The sequence below is a fragment of the Sciurus vulgaris genome (genome assembly GCF_902686455.1).
Source record: "Sciurus vulgaris genome assembly, chromosome: 4".
Lineage (NCBI taxonomy): Eukaryota > Metazoa > Chordata > Mammalia > Rodentia > Sciuridae > Sciurus > Sciurus vulgaris.
This window is the reverse complement of record NC_136464.1, coordinates 67,791,095-67,816,285: the sequence shown is the minus strand read 5'-3', so window position 1 is coordinate 67,816,285 and position 25,191 is coordinate 67,791,095. Positions and strand designations below refer to the sequence as shown.

Below are 25,191 nucleotides of genomic sequence, written 5' to 3'. Positions count from 1 at the left end.
GAGGGAATCCCTATGGAAGAGAGCCCTATTATCTACTTCACAGTAAGATCAGAGAATTCTTTCATGTCCTGCTTCAGGGAAGGATGTTACTTCAACTGTTTCCTCCAATACTAAGGTCTTAAACCCCATAAGAGGTAAAGTCAGGAAAGAACTTAAAAGTATTGATTGGACTTGCCTCAATACAGCTTATTGGTGACTTGACAAGAGGATTTTTGTTGAAGTGGTAGAGATAGAAACTAATTTGACTGTATTTAAGAGTGAATAGGAAGGCTGAGTCAGGAAGATTGAGAATTCAAAACCAGCCTCAGGAACTTAGTGAGGCCCCAAGCAACTCATCAAGATTCTGTCTCTCAAAAAAAAAAAAAAAAAAAAAAAGATTGGGGATGTTGCTCAGTGGATAAGCAACCCTGGAACCCTGTGTTCAATCCCGAGTACCACCCCCACTGCAAAAAAAAAAAAAAAAAAATGAATGGTAGGTGAAGAAATGGAGATAGCTTTTGGTGTATATGGAGAAGTTCAGTTATAAAGGGAAGCAAACAAATGGATTATCTAAAAGAATATGCAGGAGTAAGGGCTTTAAAAATTTGCATTTATGCACACACATATGTGGATTACTACATTGTAACTTAAGTTCCTTGAAACATGACATTTACTGTGTTATCAATTCATCTTCTAATCCTCCTGCATGGATGCATTGAATAATAATGCATGTCTTTTAAACATGTAAATCAGTCTTTAGCTGAGAAAACATATTTGTAATATTTATTTTACTATTCTTGAAGTGAGATTCTAGTCTCCACAATTTATATATTTACTTTTGGAGACCTGCTTTTGCCACCTTGAGGTGGCAAGTATTAGTATACTAGACTATCTTTTACAAAAGCACAGTATCTCCTATATTTATTTTGCATCTTAGATATCTTTTAGTCTTCAGAGGACTGAAGGGAACTTGAAGTAAACAATAAACAATAATCCTTTTATTTAAGAGGGTAGATTTTCGTGAGCTGATCAAGTTTATAACAGTTCTCTAAATACAAATAGAGCCTTAGTTTTAAGGAAAGTGCATAACAATGCAGTAGACTTGTGTTTATAAGCAATTTTAGTAAAAATTGAAATAATATAAAAAGTGACTAATTTTTCAATAAAAACTTTTAAGATGCAAATTTTTGAATTTCTAGTGCAGACAGAAAATGCAGTTTTGAATTTCTAGTGCAGACATCTTCCTAAATTTTCTCTATAATATGCAATTGTGGTATTTGCATTTCAAAGAAATTCCTGCTCTTGAAATGTTTTAACTGCTTTTGTGTATTTTGATACCTGTGGTGTTAGTATATTGTGAATGTGTATTGCACTGAAAATTTTTTTGCATAAGTTTATTGTTTGACAATGACAGGGTAAGTGTAGGGAAAATACCTAAAATGTGGCACATAATGAATTATATTTATATAGCATTCAATTTTAAAATAAAGTCTAGATAGCTTTAATGTACTTATGATGATTCATAACCAAAAAGTAAGGAAAATTGAATGTAAATCACTTTTTGCTGTATAGATGTAATACCATTCCATTATTCTTACCTTCACTTGAGAAATTTCTTTTTAATGATTCTTACTAGAATAAACATTTTGTTTTTTTATATCCAGGGATTAAAGCATGCTGCCAGTGCAAACTTTGGACTAAGATAAAATATTTTATACTCTTTTTCACTCATTACTTTCTCAGTGAAAATAAAAATTTTCTATTTACATATGTCCCATTGAAATCATACTTGACTGTGCCAGTGCCAGTGCCAGTGCTCTGAGTCTTCCAAGTTCCTCAGCTAAGGAGTTTTGGTTAACTAGCCATACTTGTTTTTGAACATGTTAGGCTCACATATTTATTAATTGTTAAATGCATGAATGAATCCAAATTTTATGGTATCTAAGTTTATGCAATTAGGAGTGTCCTAATTGAGAAAAACAATGTAAATTATTCAAATACATAATAAAGCAGCAGGTGCAAGTGCAAGTGAAGGTCCCTTAAAACTTTAGCCTCATTAGCTTCTTGGTAGATTTACTTCTAATGGTGTAGTAGAAATCATTCTCCCCATTTTTGAGGTAAACCCCTTGAGTAAAAATAATTTCACCAGTCTCTCCACTTATAAAGAGATTCTTTATCCTAAAGCCCTATTCCTTAACCCATACAATATAGAAAAATAGGGTAGTGAAGAATTTGTAGCCCATATACAGATACTGAGGGAGTGCCATAAAGTTTCTGAGAGAGACGATATCACAGACATCAGGAGGTGAGACTTGAGGTCAATTTTAGGGAATAGATTAAAAATAGGACTAGAGTCATGTTCATTCAGAAAACATTTTGTCACCTCAACTTTATATAATTTGAGGGACCCTCTTTTGAATAAAGAATACATATAATAAATAAAAATAATGTAAATTTTATGTTGCGCTATAGAAATAGACCATGCAAACGAGAGATCCAAAACATTAAGCTTCATTAATATCACCCTAATCTTCATCTTATTACAAAGTAGCAGTACCAATTTGTATACAAAATTTATTCTTTTGAGTGAGATATAGAGTATGTTCTTACTATATTGTTTGCTTTGAAATAAGCCAATGTTGACCACATGCAGAAAAATAATATTCTAAGTATTTTGAGAGACTTTTTGATATCCATTCATCATATTTTGACTGTTTTCTGTATGTACTCATAAAAAACATAAGGAAGTGCTATGTAAAATGATGAAAAGTGGAAGGTCAAGAAATAAGAATAGATTATTGTAGTGTTAGTAGTTTAATGTCTTGCATATGGAAGTTAATCTTTATATAGTTCTATGGTTTTATTCTGTAATGTGGTTTGTAAAAATGAAGTACCCATCAATAATTTTTCTACTATAAACTGGGTGTGGTGGTACATGTTTATAATCCGAGTGACTCAGGACGCTGAGGCAGGAGGATCACAAGTTTGAGGCCAATCCCAGCAATTTAACAAGTCCCCAAGCAAGTTAGTAAGACCCTGTCTCAAGAAAAAAGGACTGATGATATGGCTAAGTGGTTAAGCAGCTCTGGATTTAACTCCCAGTACACCCCCTGCCAAATGTTTTCTACAATAAAAGTGTATTTAGTTGCCTAGGTAGGAAAAAAGAAATTAAAATGAGGCTCACTAATAAGTTTGTATATGTAGAATTTTATGTAGCTTGTTTATTTCATACGCAAATTGTTCTATCTATAATTATTTTTATAAAGCACATTATGCTAATGAGATATATGGATAAAGTTATGAATTTATTTTCATTTTGCATGAATAATGACTATTTCTTTACAGGAAGAACTTTTAGACTTGAAAATTGATGTTCATTAGTTACTACATGGAAGTACCCACACATATGTCAATTAAGTGAATTTGCTTATAGATTAGTAATTTTTTAATATGACAATACACTGAGTGAACAAATATTAGTGAAAGGGAAAAAAGTAAATACTCTGAGTTGGCAGCAGTAATGGACAAGATACCATTTTCCCTAAGGTAGGTTTATATTCATACAATAATTTAAATATGTATTCTCTGAGTTCTGGTTGACTATAAGGTGGTCAAAACAAACTATAGATATTCAACACAGAATTCAAGTCCTCCTGAAGCCATTTGCTACTCTCACTTTTATTTGCCCTTGGATGTCTTTGAAGATTTAATACTATAAAATAACAAAAAGACAGGCATAGTCAACTATTGAGTAAATTAAACTTGATTGGTTTTGCTTTTTGGTCATTTAAGTTTTTTCAAATAAAGAACAGTGACAAAATATTACTGAAAAGGATGGAGTTCATTAGCATATGCCCTTAATTTTAAGAGAAGAAACTTGAGTTTATAAGAAGTTAAGTGCCTTAGCTAAGGCAGTACAATATTTCAGTGAAAGAACTTGGACTAGATACTAAACTCCTCTATTCCTACTTTATTACATCATGGTATCTCAATTGTCCTATTGCAAAAAAATATCATCAAAAAAAGAGTCGAGTTACTGAATGCAAAGATATATTTAAAATCACAAGGTGATGGAAAATACTATTAACTAATAATTATAAGAGGTTTAAGGAAATTGTGCTTCAGAGAAAGTATGGGAATCTTAAGTATTTTTTTAAATTTTGAAGTTGTTATGTTAGAGTTACTCCAATGTAGATAGGTTCTCCTGATTTATAAATTAAGGAAAATGAAGGTTAAGTGATTTTCCTACAATAATACAAATAGTTTTAATGCAACTATGATAAATCAGCTATATATAATACAGTGATTTGGAACACACACTTCATTGCCAGACCTCTTGGATGAAATCTTGACTTTTACATTAGTTATTTGGCATTGTGCAAGTCACAAAACCTTTGTACCTCATTTCATCATCTGTTACAATGAGAATGACACTACTTAATTCATGAATTTTATAAGAAATAAAATGTATAAAGCACTCAGAATACTACCTACCCAAATATAAATGCTTAATTAATTTTTTCTGTTATTAAACTTTGATCCAGGGCTATATTTAATTATTGTCTATTGTGATTAACTTAAGAAACCTTTCATATCTTAATTTGCCCAGGTAGTAGGAAAACCTGGGTTAGAATTGCCAGACAGTATTGTTTCTTTAAATCACATTAAATTGTCTCTGTTATAAATTTCTTTTTAACTGTAGAAAAATCTAGTCCTGTCTTATTATGCCAATGTCTACCATATTTTTTTTACTGAATTGTTTTAATGCTTTTTAATAGTGAGAAAATTGAAAAACAAATTTACTTCATCTTTAAAACACATTTGGCAAAATATTATGCTCCCTTTACATTGCACTTGCTGTTTTGGCTTTTATAAGAGGTGAAAAAAATCATTGCATTTTATTTCATTTTATTCTTTTAGGCCATGTACCTGTATTTTGAGTAATTTAACTGCATAGTGGATTCTAAATAAGTTTCAATTTTCCCTTGTTTGCTTCCTAGTGCTTCAGTTCAACTTTAGGGGTATCCATCGAATCCATTTTAAAACTGATTAGGCAATTTAACTTGAAATTTAACTTTGGATATGACTAAGAGAGATAAGCTTATAAAAAGGAATGTGAAGCATCTATCTTGTACTGCTTCTTATGTCAGTGAAGATAAAAATTTGTTTCCTTCTGTGAATTGAAGAATCCAGTGCTTTATGTGAAGGGTCAGCACTACAAAGTAAACAGGTTTTACTGGTTTCTCATGAAACTCCACAAACACTAAAATTCATGAGCATTGTAAATTAACTACTTCAGATACCTTTGACTACTGGTGTGTTGGGCTTCTGCGTCTGAGGATGATCATATTCCCTGGCTTTGACCATACATGTTGTCTTTGTAGAGAGTAAAGGTTTTTTTTTTTTTTTTTTTTAATATACAGATATCAAATTATTCCCTATGGAACTATTTTCCTAATATTGTGACAGCTGAATATCCATGTCCTCCTTTGGAACTCCTAACACTTGGAATACTGAGAAACTATGAGAAAGTGTTCGTATCAGGTTTTATTAACCTTGTAGCTGGTTTAATAAATGTAGTTGTATCATTGGTGAAGAACAAAATAGTAATTCATAAAACTTCATTAAAAATAAATTGGAATTTCTATAATAAAAAGTAATGCTATCTGTATTTAAAATAAATCCTAGAGTGATAATCACAAAATAATCAGATTTTAAGATCCAAAATTGAGGTGAAATGTTATTTGGAAACTGTAATTATGGGGAAAATATGCTTTAAAAATCTGTATTAATGATTTGGATGTGAAATCACTGTGGAAAAATGTGTGGATAATTAGAAGGTATTATAAGCATAAGTGTAAGAAAAACAATTCAGAAAGAGGGACTGCAAGGTTAGGTTCATAGAAAAGAGGCAATAAAAAGTGATATGTTGCGTAAAAATAAAAGCTAGAATGCACCAACTAGAATGCAAGCACTAAGATTAAATGAGACCTTCAAGATAGGAAATGTTATATGATCTGCAACACAATTGAGTTGAAAGAAAATAAAAGGGAAGAGAGCCTTTGAGAGAAGCATGAGATTAAATTTAGAGATTGTTTATATTCAAACATCACATCAAAACTAGGGAATTATAGCCTCCTTAACATGTATGAATTTACTAAAAACATTTGAATATATATAGATACTAATTTCAGCAATGATTTTTTTCTTTTTCAAAAGAAAAAAACAATTTTAAGATTTCTGGCAGTACTGACATTCTGGAAGGAATTAGAAAAGTTTTGCATTAGCTGAGTATGGTAGTATACCGTGCCTATAATCCCTTTGACTCTGGAGAGTGAGATAGGAGGACCACAAGTTTAAGGCCAGCCTTAGGAATTTAGCAAGGCCCTCAACAGTTTATGGAAATCCTGCCTCAGAAGAAAAACTTAAAAAGGACTGGGATGTATGCTCAGTGGTAAAGCTCCCTGGGATTCAATACCCAGTACTGGAAAAAAGAAAAGTTATATATTAATTAGACCAAAGGATAAAGTAAATTAATAATTGCTTTTAACATTACCCCATCTTATACTTATTGACCCTATGAAGATAATTTACACTTACATGATGTCAGTGGTACCTTCCCAAGTTTATGATGTTCAAAAACATCTCCAGACATTTCCAGATGTCCCCTGTATGAATAATAAGTTTGAAAATCAGAAAAGGTATTAGAAACTCATTCCATTAATTCTAGACTTCATGAATTAATGAATTAAAAACAAGACCTTGTGAAATTATAAAGTTTGAATATAAATTATCATTAAGCTGTTCAGTTAGACTGCAAGGATATTAAGAACTAAGATGTGTTTTATGGTTTACATAACTTATCTAAAATACCCAAATTGTTGATTTATTTTTAACATTAGCATCTTTCCACCCTTGTAATGCAGTATTCAAAATAGAAACCCAACACAAAACTAAACTGACGAAATCATCATGTAATGAAAAAGTCCATGGACTTAGAGGGAAAAAGGCATAGATTTGCATTTTGATTATTCATTCTTTGACTCCAGTCATGATTTTTAGTTTCCCTGAGCCCTAGTTTATTTATCTGTAAAGAGGAGAATTGAACTATATCAGTTTTTAAATATCAGTTCTTGGAACTAATGTTAAGCCATGGAGAAGTTTTCATTTGACTTCTGTTAAATGAGACAGATACAGAAATTTTAGTGAGTTCTTCATAAAGTTAAATTTAATAGATTTTGAAGGACTTTTTTTTCTATACTTAATGTTAAAATATAATTGTTTATATTGTAATTTTGATTTTTTAGAGCATATGGTTTTCTTTCTGCTCTTCATAAAATCAAAACAATTTTAAAAAAATACTAGTCTGTTGAATTAAAAGGTTAAGAAGTATTAGCTAGATCTCTAAGGCCTTGTTCCATAGGACAAAGAGGAATGTCTGAACATAAAAATCATAACTCTACTATTTACTTTAGTTCAATAATATAATTAGCTGCATAAGAATAACTTGGCACATACTACCAGAAAATTTTCAAATTAAAAAATAGGATGAAAAGAAAGTTATATAAAAACTTAGTGTTCTTAAATGAACCTTAGAAAACCTTCAGGTAAGATGGGACTTTTGAACACAGCATGAAACTAACACCTTCACAATATCTTGGCAAAAATAAAGAAAAATGAAAATAGAGGAAAACTTTTCTTAACAATGAAAGTTTTATTTTTACCAGCATTGTACTTACTGAGAAATCTGTTATAGAATTTACCCATAGAATACTATTGTTAAAAAAGCACATGAAATTTTGCCTCTTCTTTCTCAGAAAACCATTTGTTGTTATAGAGAAAATAGTAAAGAAACTCTTAGAAGAACTCTTCTAGTACACTCTGACTTGGTGGAGAGAGGGATGGAGAGCTAGTAACTTTACTTAGAATTTCCTTTGTGGCTACAGATCTGTAGTTCTTGAATTGCAGGTGTACTAGGGGTCACAAAAAGCAGAACTCTGCTACCACCTGGTGGGTAAGGAAGCTAATCTCCTTATAGACTGATGTAGAAATCTGAAATGGAAGGAAAGAATCCAAACTTGACTACATATTGTACCTGAAGGAGGAACATAGACCAGATAGGATACTAGCAGTAGAAAACGGGCACCTAATTCATAGAATTACCAAGAGAAAACCTGGAATGAGGTTTCTTTGCTGAGATTATTCATAGCACTATTTTTTTAAGTTTCTTTTTCTTTTCATACAGATACCAAAATCTGAAAAATAAACTTATATAACTACCCCTTCAAATTAAGATCTAAGAAGAAAACCTTAAAACCATCCTCTTATAAGAAATTAGATGTAAGTAGCATCTATCAGTCCTATGTTAGACCTAAAGATGTCTTGTTAAACCGGAATACGCAGAAAAACCAAAATGAGGTCTGTCTGTGAAAAGCTTTTACAAAGAAATAGCTGAAGGAAAAATGTCAATGAGAGATGTAAAGATGACACATTTTTCGGTTTTTTTATAGTAAAACTTCGTAAATTTTTCAGATTCTGATTTGTGTTCTCCATAAAATTCAAGATTGGATTTAATGAAACAAAAGATGAAAGATTAGGTAATGAACTTATATCTAAAAAGACATAATTTGGAATGAGAAAGGATATAAGAAAATTAATAATGATATGTAAATTTTTAAATTCCATTCATAGCAAAGAGTGGAAACCACACTGGAGGAGAAAAGATGAGAGATATGGGGAAGCACTTAGAATTTTTCTCTCACAATGTAAAGGAAAAGTAGGTGATATATATGGAGGGCAAATATTCAATATGTTGATACGGGACCAGGAAGGAAGAGATGAGAATAAATTGAACACCAAAATTATTTTCTAACCAGATACTGAAGGTGTTACCGAACTGGGACCTTCTGGGAAACTGAGGCAGCGGAAAGACACTCTCCCCTTTAAACCCCAGTTCTTGTGATCAGGTCAGAAAGATTTCAGACATGTCACTGAAGGTAATAGGCATGAGTTTATTGAATGGATAGGAAAAGAGAAAGGGGACACTCCTCTCAGAGCAAAGAGGGACAATATGCCTCTCCTGCACTCCAGTTTAATTGAGAATCCCAGGGAAGTTTCCAGAGAATCCCACCCAGGTCCACCTCTTGATTTTAGATGGACAGAAAAATGACATCAAACTTTTAAGTTCCCACTGCCATGACAACTCTAGGTCACTTTGACCCATGCTAACCAAATCTAATTGTATTCTTAACCATAAATTCTTACAGGTTACTCCTATGGTTAGGAGGAATTATCCTTATTTTCCTGAGTTTCAGGATCTGGTCTGTGAAAGAGTTCACAAAAGTTCCCTCATTCAGGGTAACTTGGGTTCCTCTTACCAACATTATTTGGGGCCTTCGTTTCTCCTGCCAGTAACAGGTAGTTTGCTGAGGAATGTGACATATCCTGTCCACTTAAGCCAGTCAGAGCTGCAGGGCAAATTGCTTCTTAGAAAAGAAAGCAAGTGGAGTTTAGCTTAGTGGGCTCATTTTATAGAATTTTTCCCTTTATCTTGTGTTCCCACCACTTGCAACTGTCTGCCCCCTATCAAAGGGATCAATTAAGATTGAGAACCAAAATCAAAATACAATCAAAATCTTTATTAATTTACTGTAACAGTATTGTCAAGTAGCAAAAAAGGCTTAGTTCCCCAGTGTTCCATTTCTTCCCACACCAGCCACCATAGGCAAGAGATGGGCATAGTGGTGGTGGTGGTATCCCATTATTAACAAGGAGCAATTAAAGTGGAGAAAAGTGCCTTCTGTCTTGGGGTGGTGCCTAATAAGAAAGGTACCTGGAGTTTGAATGCAACTGTGTTTGTGAGCATGGCTGGTGTGTTGGTGTGTGTGTGTGTAGCAGGTTAGGAGGTGCTGAGTCCTAGACTGTACAGAATTACTGACTGTATGTACTAAATCTGGTATGAAGAGGATACCTACTACAATCAAGTATACCAAGCAAATCCTGTGTCTATGACTGGGTGTGAAAGATTGTCCACAATTGCACTTTTTAGGATTTACCTAAGATAGATAATCATCTGCACCAAAAATTTACATAGAATAAAGGTGACTGAAGTGTGATTCTAGGAAATCTTTGGAAACAATATAATTGTCCAGTGTTATCATGATTGATTAGTTGAATGGGATACACCAAGATTAGAATTACCTGTAGTCATATAAAAATGTTCACAATATATTGTAACATAAAAACAGGTTAGCCGGACATGGTGGCTGCATGCCTATAACCCCAGCAGATGGGGAGGCCAACAGGAGGATCATTGAGTTCAAAGCCAGCCTCAGCAATGGTGAGACACAGCAACTCAATCAGACCCTGTCTCCAAATAAAATACAAAATAGGGCTGGGGATGTGGCTCAGTGGTTGAGTGCACCTGAGTTCAATCCCTGATATCTCCCCCCAAACAAAACAAAAAACAGGTTATAAAATAGTACACATAAAATGTTATTAGTATAGAATTTATCAGTGATTTTTATTTTCTTCTTTATATTTTTCCTAAATGTTCTGATAATATTTGTTGCTACATATTGAGTATTTTTAATTTAGAGAGTTTTAGAGTTCTTTGTGGTTACTAATTTGATTATTTTATTACTGTTTTTCTTTCATTAATTTAAAAGTACTGCAGTATTATGTATGAATATATCACTGCATTATTATATATGAGTATATCACAATCCCACTTGTATGTATAATGCAAAAAAATTTTTAAAGTGAAAGAAGGGAGACCAGAGAAGTAGAGGAAAGGGATCAAGGGAAGGATGAAGAGAGTACTGGGGAATGAAATTGAGCAAATTATTTTATGTGCATATATGAATATGTCACAGTGAACCACACTATTATATATAATTATAATGCACTAATAAAAACATTTTCTAAGTACTGCAATATTTTTAAGTTATTTTAAGGAAACGGAAGGTGTTTTCCTTCAGCAGACTATCTCTGACTTTGTAATGGAAGTTATTAAAATATATTTATACTTACACTTAATTATACCTTAATTTTAAATGCTTATTATTTAAGTGAATTTTAAGTGAATAATAATGACACTAAAGAGTAAATCTTATATTTTATTTTTAATATGATGAAATTTTCTAACATATGGAAAAAGTGAAAAAAATTTATAGTTAACACCCCTTCTTCATTTACTGATTTAATTTACATGTATTCATTTAATGTTGAAGAATTTCATAGTAATGGATAGCAGAAAAATTATCTCAACCCTTCAACATTCATATTACTTACTAATATTTTCGAGGTTAAAAACTATTTTTGAGGTTTTTCCAAATTTTTGAAAATAGTAATTTGATTATTTATCCTCAGACCAAAGACAAAAATGATTGTAAATGGTATTGATCCAGTTATAGTTAGTATATAATGAAATGAATTAGGCAATTCAGAAATCAATGCATTCTTTGTAAAGCAAATAAGTAAATAAATTGTGAATCCTTTGAACCAGTTTTCATACATTTGAAGTAATTATAGAGGTCATAAGGGGGGAGAATGTAATGAAATCTCTGCTGTTGGATTGGAATTGAAGGTATCACTATAGACTCATGTAGTAGTCTTCTATTTAAGTTTAGAAATATACATATGCATATATTTTCTAGCTCTTCTAGCTATTGAGAGGCCCTAGAAGCAATGACTGCTGTTCTCTGCTAAAATGACTCATAACTCTTAGAGAAATGGTTGATTTCGGCAGAGAAGTACAAAATATGCTAGAACACCTTGTTAAAAGAAGAAAGTGAAAAAGTACTTATATAATAGTGGGGCCATGCCTAAAGGACACAGGAACCAGCTTGAAGGGCTTCTATTGGCTATCTGTAAGGCAAGTTTAGTAACAAATAACAATAGTTTAACAGATTGTCTTAGTCCACTTGTGCTACAATAACAAAAATACTTGAGGCTGAGTAATTTATATAATAGAAATTAATTTCTCACAGTTTTGGAAGTTGGAAAGTCCAGAAACAAGGCACCAGTTGCCTCAGTGTACAGTGAAAACTACTTTCTGCTTTAAGATGGTGTCTGCTTCAATTCCTCTAGAGGAGATGAGCAGTTTATCCTCATGTCAGAAGGTTGAAGGGCAAAGGATGACTGTAATAAAAATGATAGATTTATGTGTTGGTAAGAGTCCTCACACAATGCTAGAGGGAATGTCAAATGGTGCAGCAGTTTTGGAAAATAGTTTTGTCATTTCTTCAGTAGGTCAAACATAGAGTTATCTCATGACCCAGCACTTCCACTCCCAAGAGAGTTGAGACGTGTACACATAGCAGCTTTATTTATTTCAGCACAAATGTGGAAAAACCTGATGTATATCAACTGATCAATATATAGATAACAAGTGGCATATCCATATAATGGACTGTTATTCAACAATAAAAACAAATGAGGCATGATGTATGTAATATGGATGATGTAACAAGCCAGTCACAAAGAGCACATATGGTATTATACTAGTCATGTGAAATGTACAGAGTAGGTAAATCTATGAAGATAAATGATAAAGCAGTGATTGCTTAGGGCTGAAGGAAAGGGGCATGTTTATGGATGGGGACAATGACTAAAGTATGTAGAGTTTCTTTGGAGGGGAATTTTTTCTATAGTTGATTATGGGAGTGAATGCATAGCTGTGAATCTATTAAAGGCCATTGAATTGTGTGCTTTAAATGAGTGAATGTATGGTATATGAATTATATCTTAAAACAGCTGTTTTTTCATCTGATAATCATTTTGTAAGGTGTTTTAAGTTCAGTGAGTAAAAAGTCATATATAAAATATTATTAGTATAATTCTCAGTGTAAAAGTTTGTTTAGATAGACAAATGTATATGAAGCCATTTATTTGTTCTGCATTCAGTATCACTAATCAGTAGTGTAACCACAGATATCAGAATAATTTAGAATGTAGAGTAGAGAAAGGTATTTAGAATTATCTTTAAGATGAAATCTTCCTAGGGATACAGAATAGAGAGCTACATTTGGAAGTATTATTTGATTGACAGAACTAAGATATTATGGACTGGTTATTGAATATTAGTGTGATATGGCTAACTGTTGTTTCATTAGTTTTTATAGACAGAGTCATTGCTTTTTGTCCCTTATTTCAAAATCTGTCAGATAAAAATTGATTTACAGAGTATGAGGAAGAAACAAGTTACATGTTTACTCATAGGATTTCCTTAAATTATTTACTTCCTCTACCCCATAAGAAAGCTGCAATAGAAGTAGTTAATCTAGTGGTTTTGTTAAGAATCGGGACTATGATAAGTAGCAGGAAGATGAAGATTATTGATGTAACAAAATCTTCTTATTGCCCCCAATGGAATAATATTACTTGAGCAAAGATTTCCACATTTTAATAAAGATAATAATTTTTCTCAAATCTTAACAATTAAAGAAAAATGTATAAAACAAAGCATTTTATGAAATAAATATCAATTATTTGTTACTTTAAGTTGACTAAGATAATAGTGGAAATTTAAATGGAAAAATATGATATCTTTGATAGTGTCATATACTGAAATTGTATTTTTGTTAAATTGGATCAAATGCAAGAGCTTTACTTTCCCCTGTATGGTCCTAAATAACAATTTTAATTATTTTTTCACTGAGTTGTGAAATTATATGGACATAGTGTAATGCAGAAGAGATACAGAATTTCTGCCATTCAAGTCCAGAAAGTTTTTCATTAATGTTACTGATGTTTTAAAGATAACTTCAGTTAGAGTAGTAGGTTGAAATGTGAGCTTTTCAAAATAAGAGAAAAATTGCTTATGTTTGAGTGTATTACCTTTGATTTTTCAGCTCCAATGATAGGATTCCAGTTAGACTTTTTTCTATTCCTTTATTTTTTGAAAAACTTTAGGCCAGAAGCAAATTTGGGTTATCTGTGAGACTAGATAGGGAGGAAAATGAAAGGTAGGTGAGTTACTGACAGTTTCTTGAAGAGGGAATGTGAAGAAACTAAAGTGTGAGGGAATTTTGTAAGAGAAGAAAGGGATTTTTCAGCTATTGTTTAAGAAATAAAATTGAAGAATTTAAGTTGCTTTGAAATTAGTTTTCAACTGCCATCAGTTTCCTCTGATCACAATAAAATTTGAGATGAGACAGTGTAGTTCAAATATTTAATACAGTTGGGAATTGTCTAACATTTTATATCAGTGATTGACATGGAAGTGTGGAGGAGAGAGAACAATCTCATCTGAAAGTGGAAGGTATTGCTGCAAAGTAGCTTTCATTGTTGTTATTTTTAATTATTGTTTATTAAGGTTTGATATTTTATTCTATTAAATTATTGGCTGATTCATATATGACCTACCATTTTTATCACATTATTAACAATTCCTTTTTCCCCCCCTTGGGGGCATTGAATATTATATTAGTTTGGGGAAGGAGAATGTAGGAAGAAATGGAGTAGAATTTGACTCCAGTATGTCTTCCTATACATGAAATAAACTCTGCAAATCTGAATTTTCTTTTTTTGTCATGTCATCAGTCTTGTCCTGCTTTATACTGTCAGCCAAAGTGATAGCAATTTCTATAAGTGAAAGTACAGAGACAGTCTTTACAGTTACCAGATGTTGGATCAGTTTTTTCAAGATTTTAATGATTAGTGAAAATGGCAATCATATTTTTGTTTTTTCTTTTGAACTTTTCTATTGTTTCAGCACCCAAAAATAAATTTATTAGGATACCACGGGGAAAATATTCCTAGAGTAATCCTTAACAGAGTACATTGTAAGTAAATAGTCTTCAATATTATTTGTTATATAGTAGAACCATTACATGCTATTTCTATGTAATACTTCCAAAATGAAAAGGAGGAACAACTGTATAGTCTGTTATTGCTACTTCATACAGTTTTATAAAAATATTTCCTTTGTTTAACTGGACCCCTTCATTATCAACATCTTTATGAAGTCATCTAGCTAAAACAAACCAATACTACTTAAGGGCAGAATTGATCGTGTAGGGAAAATGGTCTCGGTACGTTTTGGAAGAAACCTAACCACTTAAGACTAATCTTTCATAGATTGTAAAGACGAATCATCGGTGTTTTTGGTTTTACTGTATAAAGCAGAAATTGAGCAAGTAAATTGAAAATGTAGAGAATACGAGGATTAAGTCATTCTGCTTTTTATTCATAAAACAAGCTTATAAACATCCTTTATGATCATTATCATTCAAATTATTTCAAGAAGAAATGAAATCCCAGATTTAGTAATTAGAGAATTGTGTTCAGAAATACGTACATTGCTAGAGATTTCCCAAACTGGAAAAATCCATTAATTAGATTCTGTGTATTTTTTTGTGGTAGGTAACAAATCACAAGACAGTGGCATAGCAGAGATGGAAGAACTTCCTGTACCACATAACATCAAAATAAGCAATATTACATGTGACTCATTCAAGATTTCATGGGAAATGGATTCAAAATCCAAAGACCGAATTACACACTATTTCATTGACCTCAACAAGAAAGAGAACAAGAACTCCAACAAATTTAAACACAAGGTAAAAATCTAACAAATATTTAGTTTGCATCTTAAATGATTTGTAAGTATGAGGACACTTTAAAAGAAGGACTAATGTTCTAATAATGATAACTTAGCACTGGTAAGAATAAAAATTGTATGTGATTTAAAAACCCTGTACTTCTTATGTATTTTGGAAGAAAATGAAATGCTTTGCTTATTGTTAAATGAATGCAACCACCATTCCTTGATATGTATCCAAAGAATTGAAATCAGCATAATGATATGGGCATTATGGCATTGCAGTATCTATAGCAGCACAGTTCACAATAGCAAGTTATGGAACCACTTAGGAGTCAGTCAACAGATGAATGGATAAAGAAAATATGACACACATGCGCACACACACACACACACACACACACACACACACACTATACACACAGTGGAGTTTTATTCAGCCCTGAAGAATGAACTGATGTTATTTACTGGTAAATTATTGGAACTGGAGAATATCGTGCTAAGTGAAATAAGCCAGAGGTAGAAACTCAAGGGTCAAGTGTTTTTTTCTCATATGTGGAAGCTCAACCAAAATAAGAAGTGGGGAGAGAAAAAGGTGAGTGAGGGGATTCCTTGAAAACAAGAGAGATCAGTGGAGTAGAGAAAGGGGTTTGAGGGGCAGGGAGGGGAGATGGGAAAAAGGGAGGAATAGTGGAATTGAACCTAACCAAACTTCTGTGCATACATATATGAATATACCACAGTGAATTTCACCTTTATGTAAAGTATATTTAAATAGGTAAATTCTTCTGTTAGTTAGGAATTTGATTCTCTGGTTTACAGTTAGCTAAAGTTACTCTTGAATGTCCTTCCCTCCCTCCCACCTTTTTTATTTCCTTCCTTTTTATCCCTTTCTTCCCTTCTTATCCTTCCTATTCTTCCTTTTTCCTTCTTAGGATGTTCCAACAAAGTTGGTGGCAAAAGCTGTTCCCTTGCCTATGACTGTCCGTGGACATTGGTTTTTGAGCCCAAGAACTGAATATACAGTAGCAGTGCAGACTGCCTCAAAACAAGTTGATGGTGATTATGTTGTGTCTGAATGGAGTGAAATTATAGAATTCTGCACAGCAGGTAAGAAAACTAGGTACAAATACAGGGAAAATGAAATGAAACCTTAATTATTCCCACAAAGCTAATTACCAAGAAATATTTCGGTTTTGTAATTATAAAGTGAATAGGTATTGCATAGGGTAGTTTTGAATTGTCAGGGGCATTGTGTAACATCAAATAATATTGATTATTATTTGATTGGAGGGAACTGGGGTTCTCAGTAGTAAAACTTGAGTGATGTCATCATATTACTTCTTTGCTACATACATAGTTTGATTTTATTTACAATGAAAGCTTTGTAAATAAAAATTCATGCAGTTTGATAATGTACTCAACATATTTTGAGCTTCATTTTCTTTTTGTTTCATTTTCACAGATTGAAGGAAGGAAAATAGAATTATAACATACTTCTCTAATATAGGGGAATAGAGGCAGGTCTCAATCACTAGCAGAAATGTTGTTGGATTTTTCACTTGAGTGCTGCAGGAACTTAAGAAAAAGCTAGCTCTAAACTAGTGTCCTGTTTGTGTGACTTTGCTTCCTTAAAAAGTACCTTAATAGCCATTTGGCATTGAGAAATCTGATATAAAGAGCCTGCCCTACTGGGGAGGTTCAATCTGAATAAGACAAAAAGGCACAATCTCTTCTTCCATGTGTCACAGGTTGAGTATCCCAAGTATGAAAATATAAAATCTGAAATGCTCTGAAATCTGGAACATTTTTTAACATTAACATGGTGCTCTAAAATTTTTTTGAATTCTTGAGCATTTTAGGTTTGTGGAATGGGAATGCAACTTCAGTGATATGGAAATATTCCAAAATCCAAAAACTGAAATTTGAAATACTCTGGTCTCAAGCATTTTGGATAAGTGATATTCAACCTATAATGTCTATAGTTTTCTCTATGACTACATGAAACAGTATCATGGTATTTGTCACTAAAAGGAACTATAGTTTACTTGCTAAAATCCCATTTGACATTAGAGAAGGGTTTGAAGTATTATTATTATTTTTTTTGTTTAAGAAAGACCCTTTCACTTCAGAAATAGCTAGCACATGTGCACACACATGTACATGTATTCATTCTATTCGATAATCTATTTAACTATGTAAGTGCATGTTGTTATCTATGTTACTTTCTTTTAGAGTGGAAACTCCCTGTAGCTCATCATGTACATCCTGTGATTCTACTAAAAATGATAAACTGCCCACTTTTAAATGCACCATAATATTTTCCATAAATTATTTGACCTTTTTATTTTCATGAGTAAAATCTAAGAGGAGCTTAAGCTGTTCAGAGCTATAGTTTGAGTTTGTCAGAATTATTTGAGGACTATTTTATGTAAACTTTATTCATAACTTGACCTCTAAATTTTGAGAAAACTATTGTGAATAAATTATATTTTAATCTAGACATCTAATTTATTGAGCCCACATTGTGAGCTAGACACTCTACAAGGTATTGGAAATACAATGTGATACAGTAACATAAAATAGAATGCCACAGATTAATCTATTTCTAGTTTGCAACAGAGATAAAACAATACTCACCATAATAGTGTCATTTTTGTGTATATAGACAATATATATCTCCTCCTATGAATTGTCAGTTCATTGAAGGAAAGAAATATATCTTTATCTTTTAATCTGATTATCTAATTTTGTATAGTGCTTTGTATATAATATGCTCTAATATAAATAAATTCTGGTTGAGCTGGTAAAGGGTAAGTAAACAAACTCTGCTTCCATGATCTCTTTAACTAGGTTGGTCTGTTTGGGAAGTCTTTTAGTAATCTTTATGGACCAAAATTTTCCTTAGTTTCTGCTGCAGAGTTTGACAATAATTCTCAATTTTCAAAACAAAAAGTTTATTAAAAAGTATCAAATTACTTTAACAGTTCTACTAGATTTTCAAGATCTTTTGTACTTAGAGACCATCAGCTATGAGCCAGAAACAGAGTCTCAAAGTAACTGGCTATGTGAACACTGAGCAAAATCATTAAACTTTGACAAGATTCAATTTCTGTGTCAATAAAACAGCCATATTTACTCTACCTTGTGAATCTCAGGGGTTTAGAAAATAAATGAAGCATTATTATTTCTACTTCCAGCTTTGCTTTTTGCTTGCAGATTATAATTTTCTTTCATTCAGTTTATCAACTGATTGAAGAAAATATGTTGTAGTACTGATGGACGTTGGATAATAAAGAGTTATTGAACATGTTTGTTTCTTTAATTTCAAAGATGTTAAAAAACAGGAATATTCTAAGAAACAAAATAAACCTTACCATGGGGCTAGGGATGTAGCTCACTTGTCTAAAGAAAAATGTGCCAGAAGACAGTGAATGTATGTTTGTTTGTTGTTATCAATTGCAATTTACTGCTTACTTAGTTGAATTCTCTAAAGTTAATTATTAATAATATCCAATATATTAAGTGTGTAGCTGATCCTTTTGGTGATATATTTTAAATAACAAGACTTTTTTTTTTTAAAAAATATTACAGACTATTCAAAAGTTCATCTAACACAGCTGTTGGAGAAGGCTGAAGTGATTTCAGGACGTATGCTTAAATTTTCTGTTTTTTATCGTAACCAGCACAAAGAATATTTTGACTATATTCGGTAAGAATAAAAAAAAATTAGTGTTTTTTTTTTTTTAACTAAAAATGATTCAAATTCTAGGCTCATGTTTCCCATTACTCTACTTCTGTAAAATTGCAATTCCAGATTTATGACTATTAGACTGGAATGTGTTAAATCTCTGGCGCTTAGATTGATGAGTATTTATTGTACATATTTCTCTGATTCTCACTAACTCAAATTTCCTCTACCTCACACTACTAAATGTTCTTCCCTTTTTGTGAATGTCTTTAAGACGTTGAAAATGAGAGAATCAGAAAGATGACTATTTCATGAAGTATTATGATAATTCAGGTGGGATTTGCAGATTTTTGCCTAAATTGAAAGCTCTTAGCCATTAGATAAAATTAATTATTCATGAGAACAATCTTCTATTTACTTTTGAATTGTAGTGATTTCAACTGGATTTTTGAGGATTCCCTATGTTTCTCCCTTGAAGCAGTTCTCAAGAAGTTAAAAGAACTCTATCCCATAGATAGTTTTAATATTTGCAACATTTTCATATTATAGAAGACAACATCAGGAGCATAAACAGGCAGATATATATTTTAAAGTGAGACTGAGGATTTCAAAATGACGAACTATATTAGTTCTAAAACTTTTACACAGAAATCCCTATAATTTTGTCATTTTTAAAAGTCTTGGTCTCACTTTAGACTTTAAAGCATTCTTAAGTTGACAGGACTATATATGAAAAATATTTAGGGAGCTTTGGTGGTCTTTTTATTTTCTTCATACTTCTCTGTCTTAAATCAAGATAATTTTACTAGATTTATATTCCTGAAGTATTGCTGATGTCAATTTTAGGTGGCCACTGGAGGTCAGTATTTCTCTACAATTTTATTTGTCCTTCAGATGGGAACTGGTCTTCCATATTTGCTTCATCTGTTTTCAAAGATTCTCCCAAGAAGAAAAAGGGATAATGTACATAGCACATGGAAAATGGATAAAATTATTGTACACATGGCATACATATGATTCCAAATTGTAGCATGAAAGCTGTGTTTATTGAGAGGAAAATTTGCCCCTGTTGGATTTGCCATAATGATAGTAGTAAATTTCGAATGTGAGGGTGATCTGCACATCTGCCACCCCATTGATTGCCAGGGTTGATCTGGCTGGTCTGGCTGGCTAGACGGGTGTCCCCTTCCTCCCTCACTGCTCCATGTGCATCCCTCCCAAAGGTGCAGGCTCGGATGAAGAGGATGACCTTCTGAAAAAGTAGTAAAATCCATGTAAATTACATTTTCAAGCAGTATATATGAACAAGTGTACTTGCCAAGGAATTGGTAGAATTTTTCACATTGCTTTTTAATAATGGTTTATTAAAAACCTTTACCTCAGTGGATCTTTGTTTTCTTTTTATGCTATGAATTCTAGTCAGGACACATTTCCTTAGTTAGAGTCCCTTTAAAATGTATTCTTATTCAGAATGCTTAACTATGAAGGAACCTTTGAATTACCTGATAAACTTTCCAAATCATTATAAGTTTTGAAAAAACCATAAAGTCTGATTTAATCCATAAGGAATGAACTCATTCAGATCTCTTTGTCTCAAAAAGAATTCCAAAATGAATATTGTTTTTCCCTTCCTTTAAATGAAAATACCACTTTCTTTCTTACCGCTTTTCATGTTCAATAGGTAGCTTAATTGTCCTTCAAACTCCTTGCTGTATCTGAAATTTTTCTCTTCAAGAATTCACTAAGGCCCATAGATATGTATAGGAATTCTTGTATTTCTGTGCGAGATTGTATATCCTTAAACTTGAGGCTCTGTCATTAGTAGTAGGTTACATTTCCTAACTTAAATTCCTGTGTATATATTTGCTAGAGTTATTATTTCATATTCAATAGGAAGTATAGGAACACATATGATTTATGGGTGTTAATTTTATATCCTGCTTCTTTGCTGAATTCATTTATTAGTTCATTTATTATGCTTTATTATGTAAAGCATAGAAAGCTTTTACAATATTGAGGTATGTTCCTACTATCCCTAGTTTTTCTAGTGTTTTGAACATGAAGGGCTGCTGCATTTTGTCAAATTTTTTTTAATTTTTTTTTTATTTTTTGCATCTGTTGAGATAAGCATGTGATTTTTGTCTTTAAGTCTATTGATGTGATGAATTACATTTATTGATTTCCATATGTTGAACTATCCATGCATCCCTGGGATGAACCCCAATTGATTGTGGTGCACTATCTTTTTAATATGTGTTTGTATGCAGTTTGCCAGAATTTTATTGAGAATTTTTGCATCTATGTTCATCAGTGATACTTGTCTAAAGTTTTCTTTCCTTGATGTGTCTTTGTCTAGTTTTGGTATCAGTGTGATATTAGCCTCATAGATTGAGTTTGGAAAGATTACCTCCTTTTCTATTTCATGGAATATTTTGAGGAGTATTGGTGTTAACTCTTCTTGTAGAACTGGATTGAGAATCCATTTGGTCCTGGGCTTTTCTTAATTGGTAGGCTTTTGATGGCATTTTCTGTTTCCTTACTTGAAATTGTTTTGTTTAAATCATGTATGACCTCCTGATTCAGTTTAGGTAGGTCATATGTCTCTAGAAATTTGTCAATGTCTTCAATATTTTCTATTTTATTTTAGTATAAATTTTCAAAATAGTTCCTAAATACCTTTTGTATTTCAGTTGTTTCCATTGATATTTCCTTTTTCATCAAGTATTTTACTAATTTGAGTTTTCTCTCTTTCTCTGTTAATGTCACTAAGAGTGTATCAGTTTTATTGATTTTTTTTGAAGAACCAACTTTTTGTTTTGTCAGTTTTTTCAATTGTTTCTTTTCTTTCAGCTTCATTGATTTCAGCTCTGATTTGAATTATTTCCTGTCTCCTGCTGCTTTTGATGTTGATTTGTTTTTCTAGGACTTTGAGATGTAATGTTAGGCCATTTTGTTGTAGGCTTTTTATTCTTTTAATGTATGTGCTCAATGCAATGAACTTTCCTCTTAGTACTGCCTTCATAGTGTCCCAGAGATTTTGATATGTTATAATGGATTCTCATTTACCTTTAAATATTTTTTTTCATTTCATCCTTGATTTCTTCTACTATCCATTCACCATTCAATGGTGTATCATTTAGTCTCTGTGTGTCAGAGTAGCTTCTATTTTTATTTTATTGTTGATTTCTAATTTCATTCCATTATGATCTGATAGAATGCAGGATATTATTGGTATTATTGCCATTTTTTTATATTTACTAATAGTTACTTTGTGGCATATTGGGGGTGGGGAGCCAGATGGGTTTCCAAAACCAACATACCCCGGTGTTAAACCTCTCTCCACAGTTGATTTTCTCTGGTCAATTAGGCACATTCTCTGTCATATAGTGTGAATTTGACCAGCTCATTTTTTGGGCCAGACTTGGCTCTGCCAGTAAATTACTTCCCCAGCTGCCAGCTCCTGCACCATGATTGCAAAATGGTTCCTTCTGCTGTCCTCCATGCCATGGAGAGATACGGCAGTTTCCCTCCCATACATGGAGCTGTGCAGCACAGCTTACTGTTTTTTCAATCAGTGTCTCTGATCTCCAAGTTCTTTGTACCCCTATCCACTTCCTCACAAGAAGGGGTTCCTTAATTCCTTTATTTCTTTTACTGCATTCACATAGTGACTGTTCTGCTTTGTGCCTCCAGCCACTATTGCAGCTGTGTGGCTCTGTGGCTGGGGATCTTTCCCTCTTATTTTATTATGTAAGACCTCATGAGTCCCCAATCTGATTTAGTGTCCAGTATTAAATTCCAGTAAAGTCCCTCCTAATTCTTTTTTTTTGGGGGGGCAGGGCGATTATTGGTGATTGAACCACTCAACCACTGAGCCACATCCCCAGCCCTATTTTGTATTTTATTTAGAGACAGGATCTTATTGATTTGCTTAGTGCCTTGCCATTGCTAAGACTGGCAATCCAGCAAAACAAAATTGCTGAACTCGCAATCCTTCTGTCTCAGCCTCCCAAGCCACTGGGATTACAAGTGTGCACCATCATGCCCGGCTAGACCCCCCTAATTCTTGATAATTTGCCTGCATTGTTGAAAAGCTGCCTGTCTGCTTTTCTTGGTTCTCACCACAGATCTGCCATAGAAGCGACTCCTCTATTCTGCCATCTTCCTGCCTCTCCTGGGTTTTCTTTTTACCTCTTATATTTTGGACTTGGTGCTGGAGAAGCTGGCAATCTAGAAATGCCAATAGGCACAGACCAAAAATTTAAAAAATAAAATAAAATAAAAGCAGTCTTCTCATTTTATACAAAGAACCAGGAAAGCAGCTGCCTTGAATACAGAAACTTTCTAGACAGTAACTGCCCTGTTTTAGCCAAACATTGTGCTGGGGGTGGAGGAGAACAAAACTGGAATCACATACCTTCCAACCAAGCCAAGTGGAGAACTTCTAGAACATCTACTCTCTCACACCTGGTAGAAGGGGACCCATCCCTACCCCACGCACTAGAATAGTGCCAGAGAATGCTGAATTGGAAGCCTAGACTTCCTAATACTCCCCAGAGCCAATGAAGCTTACCACTACCTTATTTGTGAAGACCACATGGAGAGTAGTAATGATATTCATCCTCCCTTTCCCAGCTAGATCTAGTTAGCTGAGGCCCAGTAAGAACCTAAACTTCCACCTTCTTCTAGTAGTAACTGCCTTCCATCACCTCATGTCATTGGAGGCTAAATGGAAAACTTCTACTTTCATTTTTATCTGACAGCAGTGAAATGGTACTCTCTGTTCCCCCTACTAGTACATAGTCAGGAGAGGTCTGTTAAAGTACCAGATTTAAATAAGATCCGGAGTCTTACAACACTGTAATACCTCAAATTTCCAGGATACAATTGAAATTTACTTATCATACCACGAATTAGTAAAGTCATAACCAGAATGAGAAAAAAATCATCAAAGATATTACCACCAAGATAACACAGACTTGGAATTATCTGTAAGGTTATTTAAGCAGCCACTATAAACATGTTTCAATAATCAATTGCAAAATTGAAACTAATATGCTACTGACAAAATATACAAAGAATGAGACTTTTACAACTGAAAAAACACAGTAAATATAAAACCAAGTGGATAGACTGAACAGCAGAATCAAAAAGAAAAAAAATCAGTAAACTTGAAGACAGAATAGAAATTACCCAAATTGAGCTACAGATATAAAACTGATTTTTTAAAAAAATAACCAGAACATGATGGACATGTGAAACTATAGCAAATCTAATATTCATGTCATCAGTGTTGAGAAAGGAAAGAGAATGGGACTGAAAAAGTATTCATTACCTGGAATATCCCCAAAATTTAACAATCTAAACCTATAGATTCAAACTGAGAAAACCCCAAATGAGATAAACCCAAAGAAATCCATGCCAAGGTATATCAGAATTGCCTGAAAACTGAAGAAAAAAGAAAAAAAATCTTCATAGTAGTAATAGGGAAAAAAAGCACCTTATCTGTAAGTTAAAAAAAAGAAAATTGAGTGACACCATCATCTGAAACCATGGAAACCAGAAAAAAAGTAGCAGAGTATTTTCAAGTGCTGAAGAGAACTGTTAATGTTAACCGAGAATCCTATTTGAAGTGAAAATACCCTTTAAGAGTAAAGGGGAATCAAGACATACTTAGATAAAGAAAACTAAGGGAATTTGTTACCAGAAAACCTAACCTGAAAGAGTGACAAAAGGAAGTTGCTAGGACAGGAACAAAATAATTAAAGAGGAAATCTCAAAACATCAGAAGTAAGACAGAACAACAGAGTAAAACCTAGGATGCATACTGTCACACTGCATGCATTTCTTATGTCTCCTTGTTTTCCTATTCATGAGTCTTGGTCTTTTCTTGAATCTTCATTTTTAATAAGCTCCCTAGGTAGTTTTCAGGTGATGGAATTTGAGACCGTTGGCTGTTCTAAAGTCATCAGCAGAT

General features: G+C 32.8%; 1 protein-coding gene across 2 annotated transcripts in view; it reads left to right on the top strand.

The window, feature by feature from the left end:
• Positions 1-25,191, top strand: part of PHYHIPL (phytanoyl-CoA 2-hydroxylase interacting protein like) — a 133,171-nt gene that overhangs the window by 100,516 nt on the left and 7,464 nt on the right. For both annotated transcript variants that reach the window (XM_079138156.1, XM_079138155.1), the window contains exons 2-4: positions 15,346-15,542; positions 16,459-16,633; positions 19,118-19,235. In XM_079138156.1, the coding sequence (XP_078994282.1) occupies positions 15,346-15,542; positions 16,459-16,633; positions 19,118-19,235 (490 nt within the window). The remainder of the gene's footprint in view (positions 1-15,345; positions 15,543-16,458; positions 16,634-19,117; positions 19,236-25,191) is intronic.